We start from the raw sequence: 12,878 nt of genomic DNA on the forward strand, positions 1-12,878 counted from the left end.
CTCACTAAGCAGTTATTCCTCCTAAGTAAGACCTATGTTTCAATGCAGACATGGGGACTATTGATAGAGGGGAATGCTGAGGAAGGAGGGCTCAGTGACGGGAAGGGGAGACAAGTGATGGAATACTGGCTAGGTTCTGGCGAGAGGCCTCTTACAGGGGAGAAGAGCACAAGAAAGGGGGTGCCATAAGTCCCTCTCCCCATCTCCAAGATGACCATGGCCCCTGGGGCTTCCAGCCAGGAAGCTGGAAGCGCCCGACCCCACACACTGCCCCATTGTGCACCTGCCACGGGAGAGAATGCAGCCAAAGTGAGGCGGCCGTTGCATCAGAGCTAAGCCCTGGGATCAAGTGCTGAGGGGGCGGTGGGCGGAAGAGGTCAGGTCCCTCCTCTGAGCGTCCTGATGTTATTGGCCTTTGCAGCCAGGTAGAGAGGGGAGTCACAGGAAATGTGTGTGTGGGGGGTAGGGTTAGATAAGCTGGAGGAAGAAGCGGGTAAGCTGGAAGGACAGAGAACCGGTGGAGCTTCCCTCACCCACAGGAAAGGAGCCAGAGAGAGGACTGGGCTTTGGAGGCGGAGTCCTCAGGCTATGACGACTCCCAAAGGGTCCCAGCATAGAGCGCCCACCATGCTGCTCTGCCTCACCCTGCTTCTCCTGACAGGGCTGTCTGCATGCACTGTGGCAGGTGACAAGGAACAGGCACTCGGCACTGAAGCAGGGTCTTGGGTAACCGTGACCCTGGAGGTAACTTCGGGGAGAGGCAGGGGATGATCCATGGTGGGTTGAGGGGGCTGAAGATCCCTTCTGTGGCTGCCAGGAGAGCAGGCTGCACACTGCAAGGCAGGTTGTCTGACTTCCCTCTGTAGGTAAGTTCAAGGCCATGGCCCCTGGGCTGACAGCTCCAAAGGGGCACGTGCACATGGGAGTGAGAGAGTGAGAGTGAGAGAGAGCTTTTATTTAATACTTATTTAACATACAATATGTCCTAAAGGATTTATAAGCATTAGCCCATTTAATCCTCACATCAACCTTGTGGAGAAGGTACCATTACTATCCCCATTTCACAGATAAGGAAAGTGAGGCAAAGAAAAGTCAAGTAGTTTGTCCAAAGTTATGCAGCTTCAAAAGCGCAACTGCATACCCTACCCAAGGTCTGACTGTAGGTATCTGTGCATCAGAGGATATTTTCCAGAATTTCAAGGGGGTCCACTTGGGGCAGGATCAATGTTTTGCACAGGTAGAAACTCTCATTTCCTGACAAGTACTGGTGTGATGGCCAATCTCTCCTACTAGACTGACCTGAGCGCTGTCATTTGGGGAGAAATCTAGAAGTTAGAGACCCAGCATCTGTGCCTCACCCCATCTAGTCAGAGAGAGAAGAATCCTGACCTTGGGGAACTCCTAATCAGACAGGGGGGAGAGGCCAACAGCCCAGAGTTAGCAGGACCAGTGCTCAGGAAGGTTTCCAGGAGAGCAGACAGTGGGACCAGGCTGAGCCCAGTTCCTCCCAGTCCCAGGACGGCGAGGACACTGGGGCCACAGATACAGCCATAGAATCAACAGCCCTTTGTGGTGGGTTTCCTTCCTGGTTTGTCTGAATGGGGACATGTGTGCAGTTGAGAAGACAGAAAGATGAGGAGACCTGGGTTCAAATCTCAACTTCTCCATTGACTCCATGTGACCTTGGGAAGGTCACAGCTGCTTTCTGGACATCAGTTTCCACACCTGTAACGGAGGGGGTGAAGGGGAGACGATCCCCAGAGTATTTTTAGAGCTTTACTGCGTCTGGACCAAACATCAGGGGACCTGGCCCGGGCACAGGGAAACAAATCTGTGAGGGGGAGCTTTCTACCAGCCACACAGGAAAATCATCAACTTCAAATGGTGCTGCTGGGCTTCCCACCTGCAAGGACCTTACCCCGAAGCTGGGTCTACTGCTTACTGTCCTTTCCCTCTCATTTAACATCCCTCTGCTTCCCGAGACATAGGGCTTGGAATACAGGAACCATTACTGTGAGTGAGGTGACAAGAGGAACGGTGGCACTGTCAGGGGTGTCTGATCACCTCCCTAGCTCTCAGGGCTCCCCACCTGCACTTATCCCTGGAGCAGGTGATTTGGGTTAAATGGGTAAGGAGAGGGCTTCAGGTGGCGGCAGGAGTCCTTCCTGTGTGAGAGGGAAGGATACCTCCTAATGGACTCCCAGAAACCCAGTGGGTGGGAGAAGGGTGAGTCTTATTTTATAAATAGCCATTCTCTCCAGCTTGCTTTTGAAGGCTGCCTTTTACCAAGGCAAAGTGGTTTTCATGAGCTTTTCAGAAAATGGGTCCAAATCTCCAAAGAGACTTTTCCGGTTCCTGGCCAGGCGAGGCGACTGCAGCCCGAAACAGCTGCCCCAGCCACTGACGTCTTGGGGAGGAGACAGATCGGAAGTGACTGTATTAGTCCAAGGCTTAGAAAACAATTCACTCCTGATCCCGCAAGTTGGGATGGGATGAGCTGTGAGAGGCATAGGGGTTACCTCTGCACCCCATCCGGGTCCATGCTGGTCCCCAATGCTCCGGCGCTGCGCCTGGGGGAACTGGGGATGGAAGAGCGAGCCCCTCATCCCACCCCAGCTCCCAGCCTCCTGGCAGACAGCTTTGTTCATCTGGAGCTGTTTGCCTGTCTTCAGCCTCCCTGGAAAAGGAGACCCCATCTTCTTCCCTCTTCCCAGACTGTCAGAGAAAAGGACCCAGGTATCCCACATGTGCTGAGCTCCTGTGTGTATCAGACTTTATGCCAGGTACTGGGGATGCAGAGAGGTGAAGACGGTCTAACGACTGTCACCCACTGTCACTCTCTTCACTAGCGAGCCTTTCTCCCTCTCAGCAGAGCTGAGTCAGCCCTTCTTCAGGAAATCCGGTTAAGGCCAGAGAGGGAGAGTACCTTGGCCAAGGTCACAATGAGAACTTAAATCCATAGCCCTTGGACCAGAACTTTCATCCCGTCAGCTTAAGGATGAAAATGTCTTTGCCCAGGGTGGTGGCCTCCACCCCAGGCCACATGCCATGTTCCCCATGGGGGGCCCAGTCTCTCAGGCAATAGGCGGAATGTCCCTGGGAGACCAGAGAGCAGCAGAGTGGGGCTGGAGAGGAAGCAGTCTCCCCTTGCCTACTGGGTGCCACCCTGAGTCCATCAGCTGCCCTCCTTGTCTATAGTGGAGACATTTCCCAAGACGGAGCAGAACCCAAGCTCCACCTTGGGAAATGTCTCCACTATAGTCAGACTTCCTGAGTTTAAATCCTGGTTCTACCACCTCCTGTGTGACCTTGGACAAATCTCTAAACCTCCATAAGTCTCAGTTTCCCTATCTGTCAAGCAGGGATAAATCACAGTCCCCACTTCATTCATATGGTGGTTGTAAAGAGTAAATGAATAAATGACTATTGTGTTGGAGCCTTTGAGCCCGATGAGCTGGGTTCAAGTTCTGGCTCCAGTTCTCATTTCCTAGCTGGTGACCTTGGACAAATTATTTAATCTCTTGGTGTTTTCATCTATAAAATGGTGACACTAACAGTACTTACTTCATGGGTTTTGGTGAGGTTTAAATGAATCAATAAAGTGCTAGGAATAGTATCAGGAATATAGTAGGTGAAATGTAAGCTATTATTATTACTGTACACAGTGTTGTGCAAAATATGCAACAGGGCCCCGTGCCAGCACAGAGCAAGCGCCATCGAGACTGTTACCGCGCAGGCTGCCCTCCCTATCTCCTCGCCAGCCTTCCCCCAACTCTAACGAACTCTCTCTGCTTCTTCAGAAAGGTGTCATCCCCAGCGTTCAGCTCCAGCTTCAGGAGGTGAAGAAGGGCAAAGTGAGCCAGTTCTTTGGGCTGATGGGGAAGCAGGTAGGAGGTGAGTGACAAAGGTGGGCGAGCGCCCAGCACGGAGTGGTTCTGAGTGGGTTGTGTTACACTAAGCAGGGGCCCTAGTTTGAAGTCGTCCATTCATGATGCCAGGCCAGTAGGGTTCGCTCATGTGATGGAGTAGAGAGTGCCCATATGAATTATCATCCAAACCAGAGCACGTTGGAGAGTGTTCATTACGTCAGGCAACAAGTGTAAACCAGGGCTGTCTCTGGAATATGGGGAGTATGGTCACCCTAAGGGTGGGGGCAAATGCTTTGCACCCGCTAGTGCCCTTACCTTCAATACTGTGGATGACTTTGCAGAGTGGTAGTGGCTACAGATCAGCGTCTAGATGTGAGCAAAGCCACAGGCCAAGCTTTCTAGTTGATTCTGTTTGTTTCAAATGGAATGATTAAAATGAACCTGTGTTCCCTGGGGGCACTCTCAATATGGGAGTCATGTCCTAGGGAAACAAGGAGAAAATAGTCTAGACAGAGTTTTCTCTTTCTTATTGTCAACATTATATATATACATATATATTTTAAGCGAGGATATGAAGGACCTGGCACTTTTATACCATTTGGAGGAAGAGTTGACAATGGCCATTAAAGTCGGAAATGTACATATCTTTCGACCAAGTTTCACTTCAGGGAACTTATCAAACGGAAATGTTATTGATAAATGAGCCCTGAGATATTTGTATCGGAGTGTTCATTGCCAACTTGTCTGTAATAGCAAGAGTTTGGAAATAACATAAACCATCAGCAGGGGAATGAGTGGTCAAAGTATATTAGGCACATTCATAGCCTTGGCGGCTATTAGAAAGGATGAAGCAGCTCTCTATGGAAAGATCTGCAAGATACTGGTTAAGTGGGAAAAGCAAGGTATATATATATGTATGATAGGAGCCTACTCATTTTCAAAAACGACATACTTACAAACATGTACATACAAATGCATAGGAAAAGTTCTAGAAGAATAACTATCGAACTGTCAACAGTAGTTTTATGTAGGATAGGCAGTGGAGGTGCGGGAGACTAAAGAGGGACGTTTTTACTGTACAAGCCTGTACATTACTTGATTCTTTTTATAGTGTACCTGTATATGCATATGAAAAAACAGAGAAGACCAACTTGTGACCAAACACTTTTGGCCTTAGTTTCCTCCTTGGCAAAATGAGTTTTAGACAGGGCCATTTCAGGGTTCTCGTCCAAACCCAACAATCCACGAGCAGGGGACGAGGGCACAAGAGAAATATTGACTGGGCATCTACTATGCTCATGTGATTAAATCTCACAATATCCCCTTCACCACTGGCAGGGAAGCTAAGGTTCAGATAGGTTAAACGCTTTTCCAAGGATGCCTAGCTGGTGCCAGGTGCCAATGGTGTCCCACCCCACACTGCCTCCTCGCAGGAGCAGCCAAGTGACTCAGTCACACGAGGACAATGGGGAGTGCCTGGAGTTTCACTGAAGACTCACCACAGGCATCGAGCCCCAAAGAGCCATGAGCCCTCCTCACCTCACCTAGCCCCCAAGGAAGTGGTGCAGCCCTCATTCCTTCTTTCTCTTTCCCCCAGGAATACCTCCTATCCAGCCAGAGAGAAAAATGGGTAAGTGTTATCCCAATATTCCCCTCGGGATGCTCCCTGGGGAGGGCCGAGTTGTCCTGGCCATGAAGTCAGGGAGGTGCGGGGAGCTCTGGCCAGGGACCAACACGCCAGGCTGGCATTGCTCAGGGTGGTCTGGCCACACGCTTGGCTTCCTAGTTGCTTCCTTAGAAGAGTGGTCTATGTATGTATGATTAGGGAGTAGGTGAAGGGATAAGGAAGACACGGGGATGAATCCAGTTCTGCCAAAAGTTTAAAATTCCCTTGGGTCTAAAGCCTGGAATTGGAAAAATTAATCCATTCCCTACCTTGCATCCTCAATGATCTGAAAAGTGCAAATCTGAGCAGCCAGTACCCTGCCTAAAACGCTTTGGTGAAAAGACAAAAACAAAACCAAAAGAAAACCAACCAACTTGACCCCCACCCCGATCCCCCCGCCCAGTGCTCTCAGGATCAAGTCCAATGTCCTAGGGACTCAGCACATCCTCCTGGGCTGCCCTCACTGACTTGACTCCTAGCCCCATCTCTCCTTCCCTGACCGCCTACGCTACCCGGACGGAGCTTGTCTTCATGGCCCAGGCAGGACCCTCGCCTTGGCATACGGCACTGCACTGTCCTGCGGGGTCACATGGCTGGGGTCCCCAGAGCGGAAACCCCACCAGATAGCAGGTCTGCCATCTCCTCTGTATCCACGACACCCAGCAATTTCTGTAAGAGGTGCCCACAGGGGTTTGTGGAAGGAAGGGCAGAATGGAGGAAGACTGGAGGAGAGAGAGAAAGTTAATCAATGAATCAGCGAATGAATGAACCAATTCACGGTTTTTCCTCAACTCTTGGGAGGATTGAAAAATGACTCCATTTATGAGGCCTGTTCGGGCCCCATCCCTGCCCTTCCTCTGCTGCACTTTCTTTCTTTGCTACCTCTCCATCACTGGGGCATAAGTGAGGACAGAAGGTCCCAGACCGCTTGGGCTGGAGAGGACCACCTACAGAAGGTAGGTGGGAGGTTCTAGTGGACTGCAAGGGCATCATGAGAAAGTGCCCCGATACTTTGCTGCCAGTCTCCATGATGGGGGCCAGACGGCAGGCAGAGGCACTCCAGAAGAGAGCAGTCGAGGTGCAGGGAAGTGGTCATTCTGATGATCCAGGCCTTAAACAGCTGCAGCCCTGAAACTGCACCCTGTCCATCCCCCACCCCCAGGTACACTCTGCTCCCCACTCAGGGCCAGCTGAAGCCACAATGATGTGGTTTTCCAGCTCCTGCAGCACCCCTTATTCCCTCACTAATCATTGATCATTAGAAAGTCGTGTCTTTAGTCTTTATTTTCTGTCTTCGGTAATTGTAAATAAATGCAAATCACCCCAGGGAAGAGTAATACCCCAAGCAGTTACCAACTAACACCACACCTCAAATGGGTCCAAGGGTATGCTCAGTAAATGAACAGGCATGAAAGCAGGTAAGTGAATCAGGTTGGGGGAAACGTCAAAAGCTCGTCAGCCAACACAAAAGGGTGGCAGGGAGAGGGGACTCCACCCTTCCAGCTGCTCAGAGATCCTGAACTCCAGTCTGCCTTCCCCCGGAGCTGCAGACTTCTGCCCCAGCTTCACTTTCCTGATAGAACACCTACTCCTTCCAACGTAGGCTCTTGGGAATAAAGTCCTCTATTTTCTCCTGAGATTTTTTCCTAAGTGTTGGAGCCATTCCACTTGAAGGGCCATGGAAGTCACCCCAATACCAAAATGGAAATGTCCCTCCATGCAGGATGGGCAGGAACCTTAGAAGTCATTCTTCAGGGATGGAAAACGACGTGCCCAGTCTGTGCCGATAACAGAGCCAGGACTAAAAGCTGTGTCTCCTGTTTCCTAGCCCATGGCACTTTCCACGTTCCCAGGAGGGCCTCTGGGATTTTGAATACTGGATTACCACTTCCCTTCCTTTAGACAATAACTGAGGGTTGGCTCTGTCCATGCTCTGGAGGCGTGTATGATTGAATAATGGGAGATATGGCAGATGAGCCTGTAATTTGATTGTCCTAGGTATCTACAGCCAGAGAAACACGAGTTAGGGAAATGGAGGGCCTTGAGTGGGTGACTAGGGAAGGTTTCCAAGGGTGGAGGAGCCAGGCAAGACTCCTAACCACCGCTGCATCCACTTCTCCCAGGCAGAGAGGATGAGGACCACGAGTCAGAGTGAGAGTCCCCACCGCACACTTCCCAGAGGATGAAACCCCTTCTCCATGTTTGGATGTTCCCGCTGGCATCGGCCAGACCAGCTCTTCTCCGTGTGTCCTGTGCTCAGCACTGGTGTGTCCCCCCAGGCCCGCACTCCTCAGTGGGCTTCCTGCCAGGACTCTCGGTCTCAAGCAGCGGTTGTCCATAAATGTGCAGTTGTCACATTCGCAAGTAGGGTGACCTTGCCCTCCGAAGGCACTCGGAGCTCATAGCAAGATTGAGTCTCACCCACTTCTCTATCACCTGTGCCCAGAACACAGTAGGGGCTCAATAAATGAATGAATCGTGAATAGCGTCTTCTCTGGCACAGCCTAGAGGCAATTTCCCAGTTAATGTTCTCATTCCATCCATCCCTGACCCCCCGACGCACCAGGCATCCCTGCTGTCTCCCGCACCCCACCCCACGCAGTGCTGTCGTCAGCCCCAAGAGGTGGTTCACCAATAACCCAACTGGGAGGCTCAGCAAAGAGGGGTAAACATTTCATTCTTGTGTTTGAAGTTTGGGACATTTAGGAAAAACCAAATTCACTAAATATCTTGTGAGTTCACTCTGTGTCAGCACTCCACTAGGAATTCAGATGGGACTGGGAATAAGAAATAGGAGACTGGAATTTGCCCTTGCAGAACTCCCCGTGGAGGGGAGGTGAGGTGGTGTGTGTGCAAAGGCCATACCTGCTCCCCAATCATCTTTCTCATATCCACCATGTTCACTGAAGCTTCTGGTTTCTGCACGGGCCATTCTCTTCCCAACCTGGTGAATTCTGACTCAGACGTCCATGTCTTCCCCAGTCCAGGAAGTAACCACGGGCTCCCTTCTCCAGTTCCCTGAAGCACCTGGTACATTTTTCCATTCCAGAACTTAATGTATGGTGTTAGAATGGTTCATCTCCTCAAAAGGGTTTCTCAAGTACACGAGTCACACCTTGCTCATCTACCCAGTGCCGACAACAGTGGCTGGCATCTGTTTTGACAAAGGACTCACATTTCCTGTCCTCAAGGAGTCTGTCTCAGAGAGCCAGGAAGGAGCCCAACTTATACAACTGAAATAATTAACAGCAGCTACCCCTCACTGAATGCGTATCCCGTACTTCTCAAACATTTCCAAACACTGAACTCGACCTCCTGCCTCAAAGCTCCTCCTGTCTTACACAAGGCACCGCCATGTACCCAGCTGCCCAACCTAGAAACCTGGGTATTACTCTAGTCCTCCCCTCTCCACATCGCATAGATCCCCCCAGTTGTCGGTTCTTCCAAAATCTCATTCATCTTCTTGCCACTTTCACTACCACCGTTAATACAAGCCCCTCACCCCTCGCTTGGAGGGCAGCAGCTTCCTTATAGACCCTTCCTTGCTTCCCATCTCAATCCATTCTCCACCCAGAGCATGACCCTTTAAAATGGGAAATCAGAGCATGTCCCATTCCATCCCCTACTGGCCAGTTCATGGTTTCCTAGGATAAACCTGACATTCTTGTCGAGACCTCCAAGGCCCCCTGCTCTCAGGCCCTCCGGCCCACATGCCTGCCCGAGTCTCTCCTCAGGTTCTCCCTTCTGAACACTGCCCTAGCCCTTTCATCCCTCCACTCCTCCCTTGGCTAACTCGTCTTTCAGGTCCCAGAATAAAGGCCCTTCCTGATAGGGTTTCCTTGATAACCAGGCTCAACTAGTTCCCTCCAGTTATACTTACACACCTTATCCTTTTCCATTCATAGTACTGATCACAATTAGTAATCATACATATGCTTTCCTCCAGGAGACTGCAAATTCTACCTATTTTGTGCACCACTAAATATCCAGGTCCCAAATCCTCAATGAGAAAAACATACACACCAGGCATGTCTGTGAGTCAATTTACCTTCACAATTCCTATCCTCATTTCTGCAGATGCTGTTACACAGCAAATGGCAGAGATGGCATTTGAGCCAAGGCGCCTTCACTCCACTCAGCCCCTCCACTTCCCTGGCCTGTGCCAGAATCGGAAAGACAAGTCCCAGGTGGGATTAAGACGTCACAAGGAATTCCTTTTTAGCTGAGCCTATTTGAATAGATAGGAAAGAAACTTCCAAGTATCTGTCCCCACAATGTACTGGTCTCTCAAGAAACTCCTTCCAGATCAAGTCACTTTAGGAAATGTTAGTCTGTCTCTCTGTCCTGGAAATCCCAAGGGAGGTTTTGAGTCACGAAACACTGATACTCAAACTTGGTGTTTTCCCAGAACCCTTTTTGCCCATACTTTGTGTTTAATGGGACACTTTAGGGAATGTGGAAGTAGAAACAGGAAAGGAGAGGCTATATGTAGGGGAACGAAGAAAGCTACGTAGGTTAAGTCAATTTATGGAAACACTGAAAAGCCAGAATAAATGTGAACTTAATCCAATGAACGACTGGGAAGCCAAAGGAATTCGTGAGCAGACAAGTGATGAGCTGTATCTTTTTTTTTTCGATGAGCCATATCTTGGTATCATAATACTCACTTTTCCTGATCTACTTCTGTAAGAATTCCAAGGCCAGACAGGGACCTCAGAAGCAATTTGATTGACAAGCTGAGATATGCTGAACAAAAAAATGGGTTGAACTGGCTATGAGTGCCATTATACTGAACACGAATAGTGGAGTTACACAAGGTGGTGGCCCTCCCCTGGGCACACTTGGTTTCCAATCACAGGCAATCAATTAATGGAACCTACAAGGCCAAACCGAATTCCAGCCCTATAGTTTCAAAAGGACCCTTCCTTTCCCTTACCCATTGCTGTGTATCAAACCATCTTGAAACAATGGCTTAAACCAATTATTTCTCACAATTCTCTAGGTTGGCAGGACTCAGCTGGATGTTTCTTTAATTTCATGTGGTATCAACAGGGGTCACTCAAGGAGGCTGCATTCAGTTGGCAGCATGTTTGGGTTTTTGGTGCTATTGGCTGCAACATCTCGGTTCTCCTACACACGGCCTCTTATCCGGTCCCTCAGAAAAAATACTGTTTAATTCAAGCTTCTGGTTTGGAAACGTCAGCTGGTTTTCAAGAGCCAAAGTGGAAGCTGCCAGAATATTACTTCTGCCACATTCAATTAGTCAAAAAGTCCAGCCCACACAAGAGAATGAGAAACAGACCTTATGTGAAGGAGCAGCACACATCCAGAGATGGGCCAAATTGCTGGTGGCCATCTCTCGAGATGATCCATCACACCTTTTTTTATGAGATATGAGTGTAAGTTTCTAGTAACTTTGGAACAGAGTAAATACAAGGTGAGCTATTCCCAGACACAAACACCGAGTTAAGAAAGACTGGCTTCTTGGAATGAACGCGACTCGTCTAGAATACCTCATAGAACATCTAAGCAGCAATGAAGTCCAAGTTGTGCAATAGCACAGGTTATTTTCTCCACTCTTGGGCACAAACCAACTCCCAAACCTTGAAATGGTGGCAGCATGACTTGCATCTAAAGGTATTGCACAAGACGAACAAACTGATATTGCAGCACCAAGCACATTATTCACCACTGGCAGTCCTTTGTTTCCTTCTTAGTGACATTTATTGGCACTTTGTTGAAGATACCACAAAGGAAGTGGGCAATTATACTGCCCCCAACAGCAGGAAACAGTCGGGAAGAGGCTATCATACAAGTTTATAACACAAAGTGCTGAGGTTAAAACCAGTGGAGATCCAATCCCATGATCCCAATGCATAGCTAAAGGTAATTTCTAGAATTCCTAGCATACGTCACATGTTTAGCAGAATTTTCACTTTAACACCCCAAAACCCTGTCCAGCATTTTGCCTATATGTGCACCTGGGAGGCCACGAGGAAGGAAAGGAACGTGGAGGCCAGGTGAGCCAGGGCTTCTTCCTAGCTCTCACTTTCCCTCCCTTAACAGGAGGTTATTTGAGCGTACACACAGAGCTAGCTTAGGGCTTTGCTGTGAGAAAAGGCAGGCAGAAGGCAGGATTCCTGCTTTCTCAAACCAGGGTTTCTCTTATTAACCCAAATTAATTAACCCAGTCCAGGAATGGAATTCAAGGGCTCGATTTTTCAATTGTAGACAAATGTGTGCATATTTCCATCATGTGCATTAAAAAAAAAATTAGACCCAATGTTTAGATTCTCATAAGGTCAGAAGAAAAAACCCCTTAAGGATCACTGCTGAGCTGTGCTGCTTGATCCTAACACGTCATAAAAACGATGCTTCTTTAAAGTCATTTGTCAATTGCTCTTCAGAGGAAAAGGCAGGCATGTTTCCGACTATCCTTGAAATGACTGTAATGTACATCAAAAAAACTGCTTTACATTCGCTTCATACTCCAGAAGGAACGTGTACTGTAAGCAAGCTGTAGTCTGTTTTCCTCTACTAGCTTTTCATATGTAGTCCCAACCTTGATCAGAACCTACTGGCTTCTCGTGAACTTCATCTGAGGCCATCCCCAACCCCAGCCAGGCAACCCTGCCCAGCTACAGGGACAAACCAAAGCCGAGGACAAGTCAAAAGCATCATCTTGCTATATAAAGGGTGTATGTACCATATTGTTAAAAATTACTTAATGACTCACTCCTCCCTGGTGAGAATGGGAAAACAGGCAGAGGCATAAGATGGCTCACCGTAACAGTCAAAGAAGTACGGGATTTGGAATCAGGGTTCTCATTGTTTCTGTAATCCAGCAGCAAGACCTCTGAGCCTCAAATTTTCTCATGTGGAAAAGGGATAGAATACCCACCTTACAGTGGTGTTGGCAAGGACTTGAAGGAAACCATGTAAGTAAAGAGACAGTGCTTACTAAACAGTCAATTCCTAAATCAGAAGGAGAGCCAGAACAAGACATAGCTTTTACTTCCTGGTTTAGGTCTCTGCCCCCATCTGCTGCTTATAAAATCAATTCTTTTGTCTGAAAGCTTTACACCAGTTTCATTTTTTGTGATGGAAGCCTCTAGAAGCATGGGAGCCTGTGGCTGCAGCAAGGAAATCTAACTAGAACACAGAGGATGATTAATCATTAAGGAATTGAAAACACTGAGGAAGCAAATGGTAGAGGGGAGGGTGTGGGCTCTTGTTAGAACAAAATGAGATTTACGGCTGCCTTGCTTACTGTGTCACCTTGAGCTCCAGGTTTCCTTCTGCAAAACCAGGGTGCATTTCTACTGCGCAAGGCTAATAGGAGG

The 12,878-nt window shown here is 48.8% G+C and overlaps 1 protein-coding gene across 3 annotated transcripts; it reads left to right on the plus strand.

Moving 5' to 3' along the window:
• The first annotated feature begins 491 nt into the window (after window positions 1-491).
• Window positions 492-9,863, plus strand: TAC4 (tachykinin precursor 4). Of its 3 annotated transcripts, none has more exons than XM_033089118.1 (4): window positions 492-744; window positions 3,801-3,894; window positions 5,467-5,499; window positions 7,659-9,863. In XM_033089118.1, exons 1-4 carry the CDS (start codon window positions 589-591, stop codon window positions 7,688-7,690), a joined length of 315 nt encoding a protein of 104 aa, XP_032945009.1. In that variant the 5' UTR covers window positions 492-588; the 3' UTR covers window positions 7,691-9,863. The 3 variants fall into 3 exon arrangements, with proteins under 3 accessions (XP_032945009.1, XP_032945006.1, XP_032945005.1); XM_033089115.1 differs by having other exon boundaries at window positions 7,663-9,863; XM_033089114.1 differs by lacking the exon at window positions 7,659-9,863 and having other exon boundaries at window positions 5,467-6,678.
• Window positions 9,864-12,878: the final 3,015 nt, after the last annotated feature.

The sequence above is a fragment of the Rhinolophus ferrumequinum genome, chromosome 21 (assembly GCF_004115265.2).
Source record: "Rhinolophus ferrumequinum isolate MPI-CBG mRhiFer1 chromosome 21, mRhiFer1_v1.p, whole genome shotgun sequence".
Lineage (NCBI taxonomy): Eukaryota > Metazoa > Chordata > Mammalia > Chiroptera > Rhinolophidae > Rhinolophus > Rhinolophus ferrumequinum.

Coding starts and splice junctions, on each gene's coding strand:
- TAC4 (XM_033089114.1), top strand. CDS start 589: ATGACGACTCCCAAAGGGTCCCAGCATAGAGCGCCCACCATGCTGCTC. Junction 745..3,800: donor GGGTAACCGTGACCCTGGAG/GTAACTTCGGGG, acceptor CTGCTTCTTCAG/AAAGGTGTCATCCCCAGCGT. Junction 3,895..5,466: donor GATGGGGAAGCAGGTAGGAG/GTGAGTGACAAA, acceptor TCTTTCCCCCAG/GAATACCTCCTATCCAGCCA.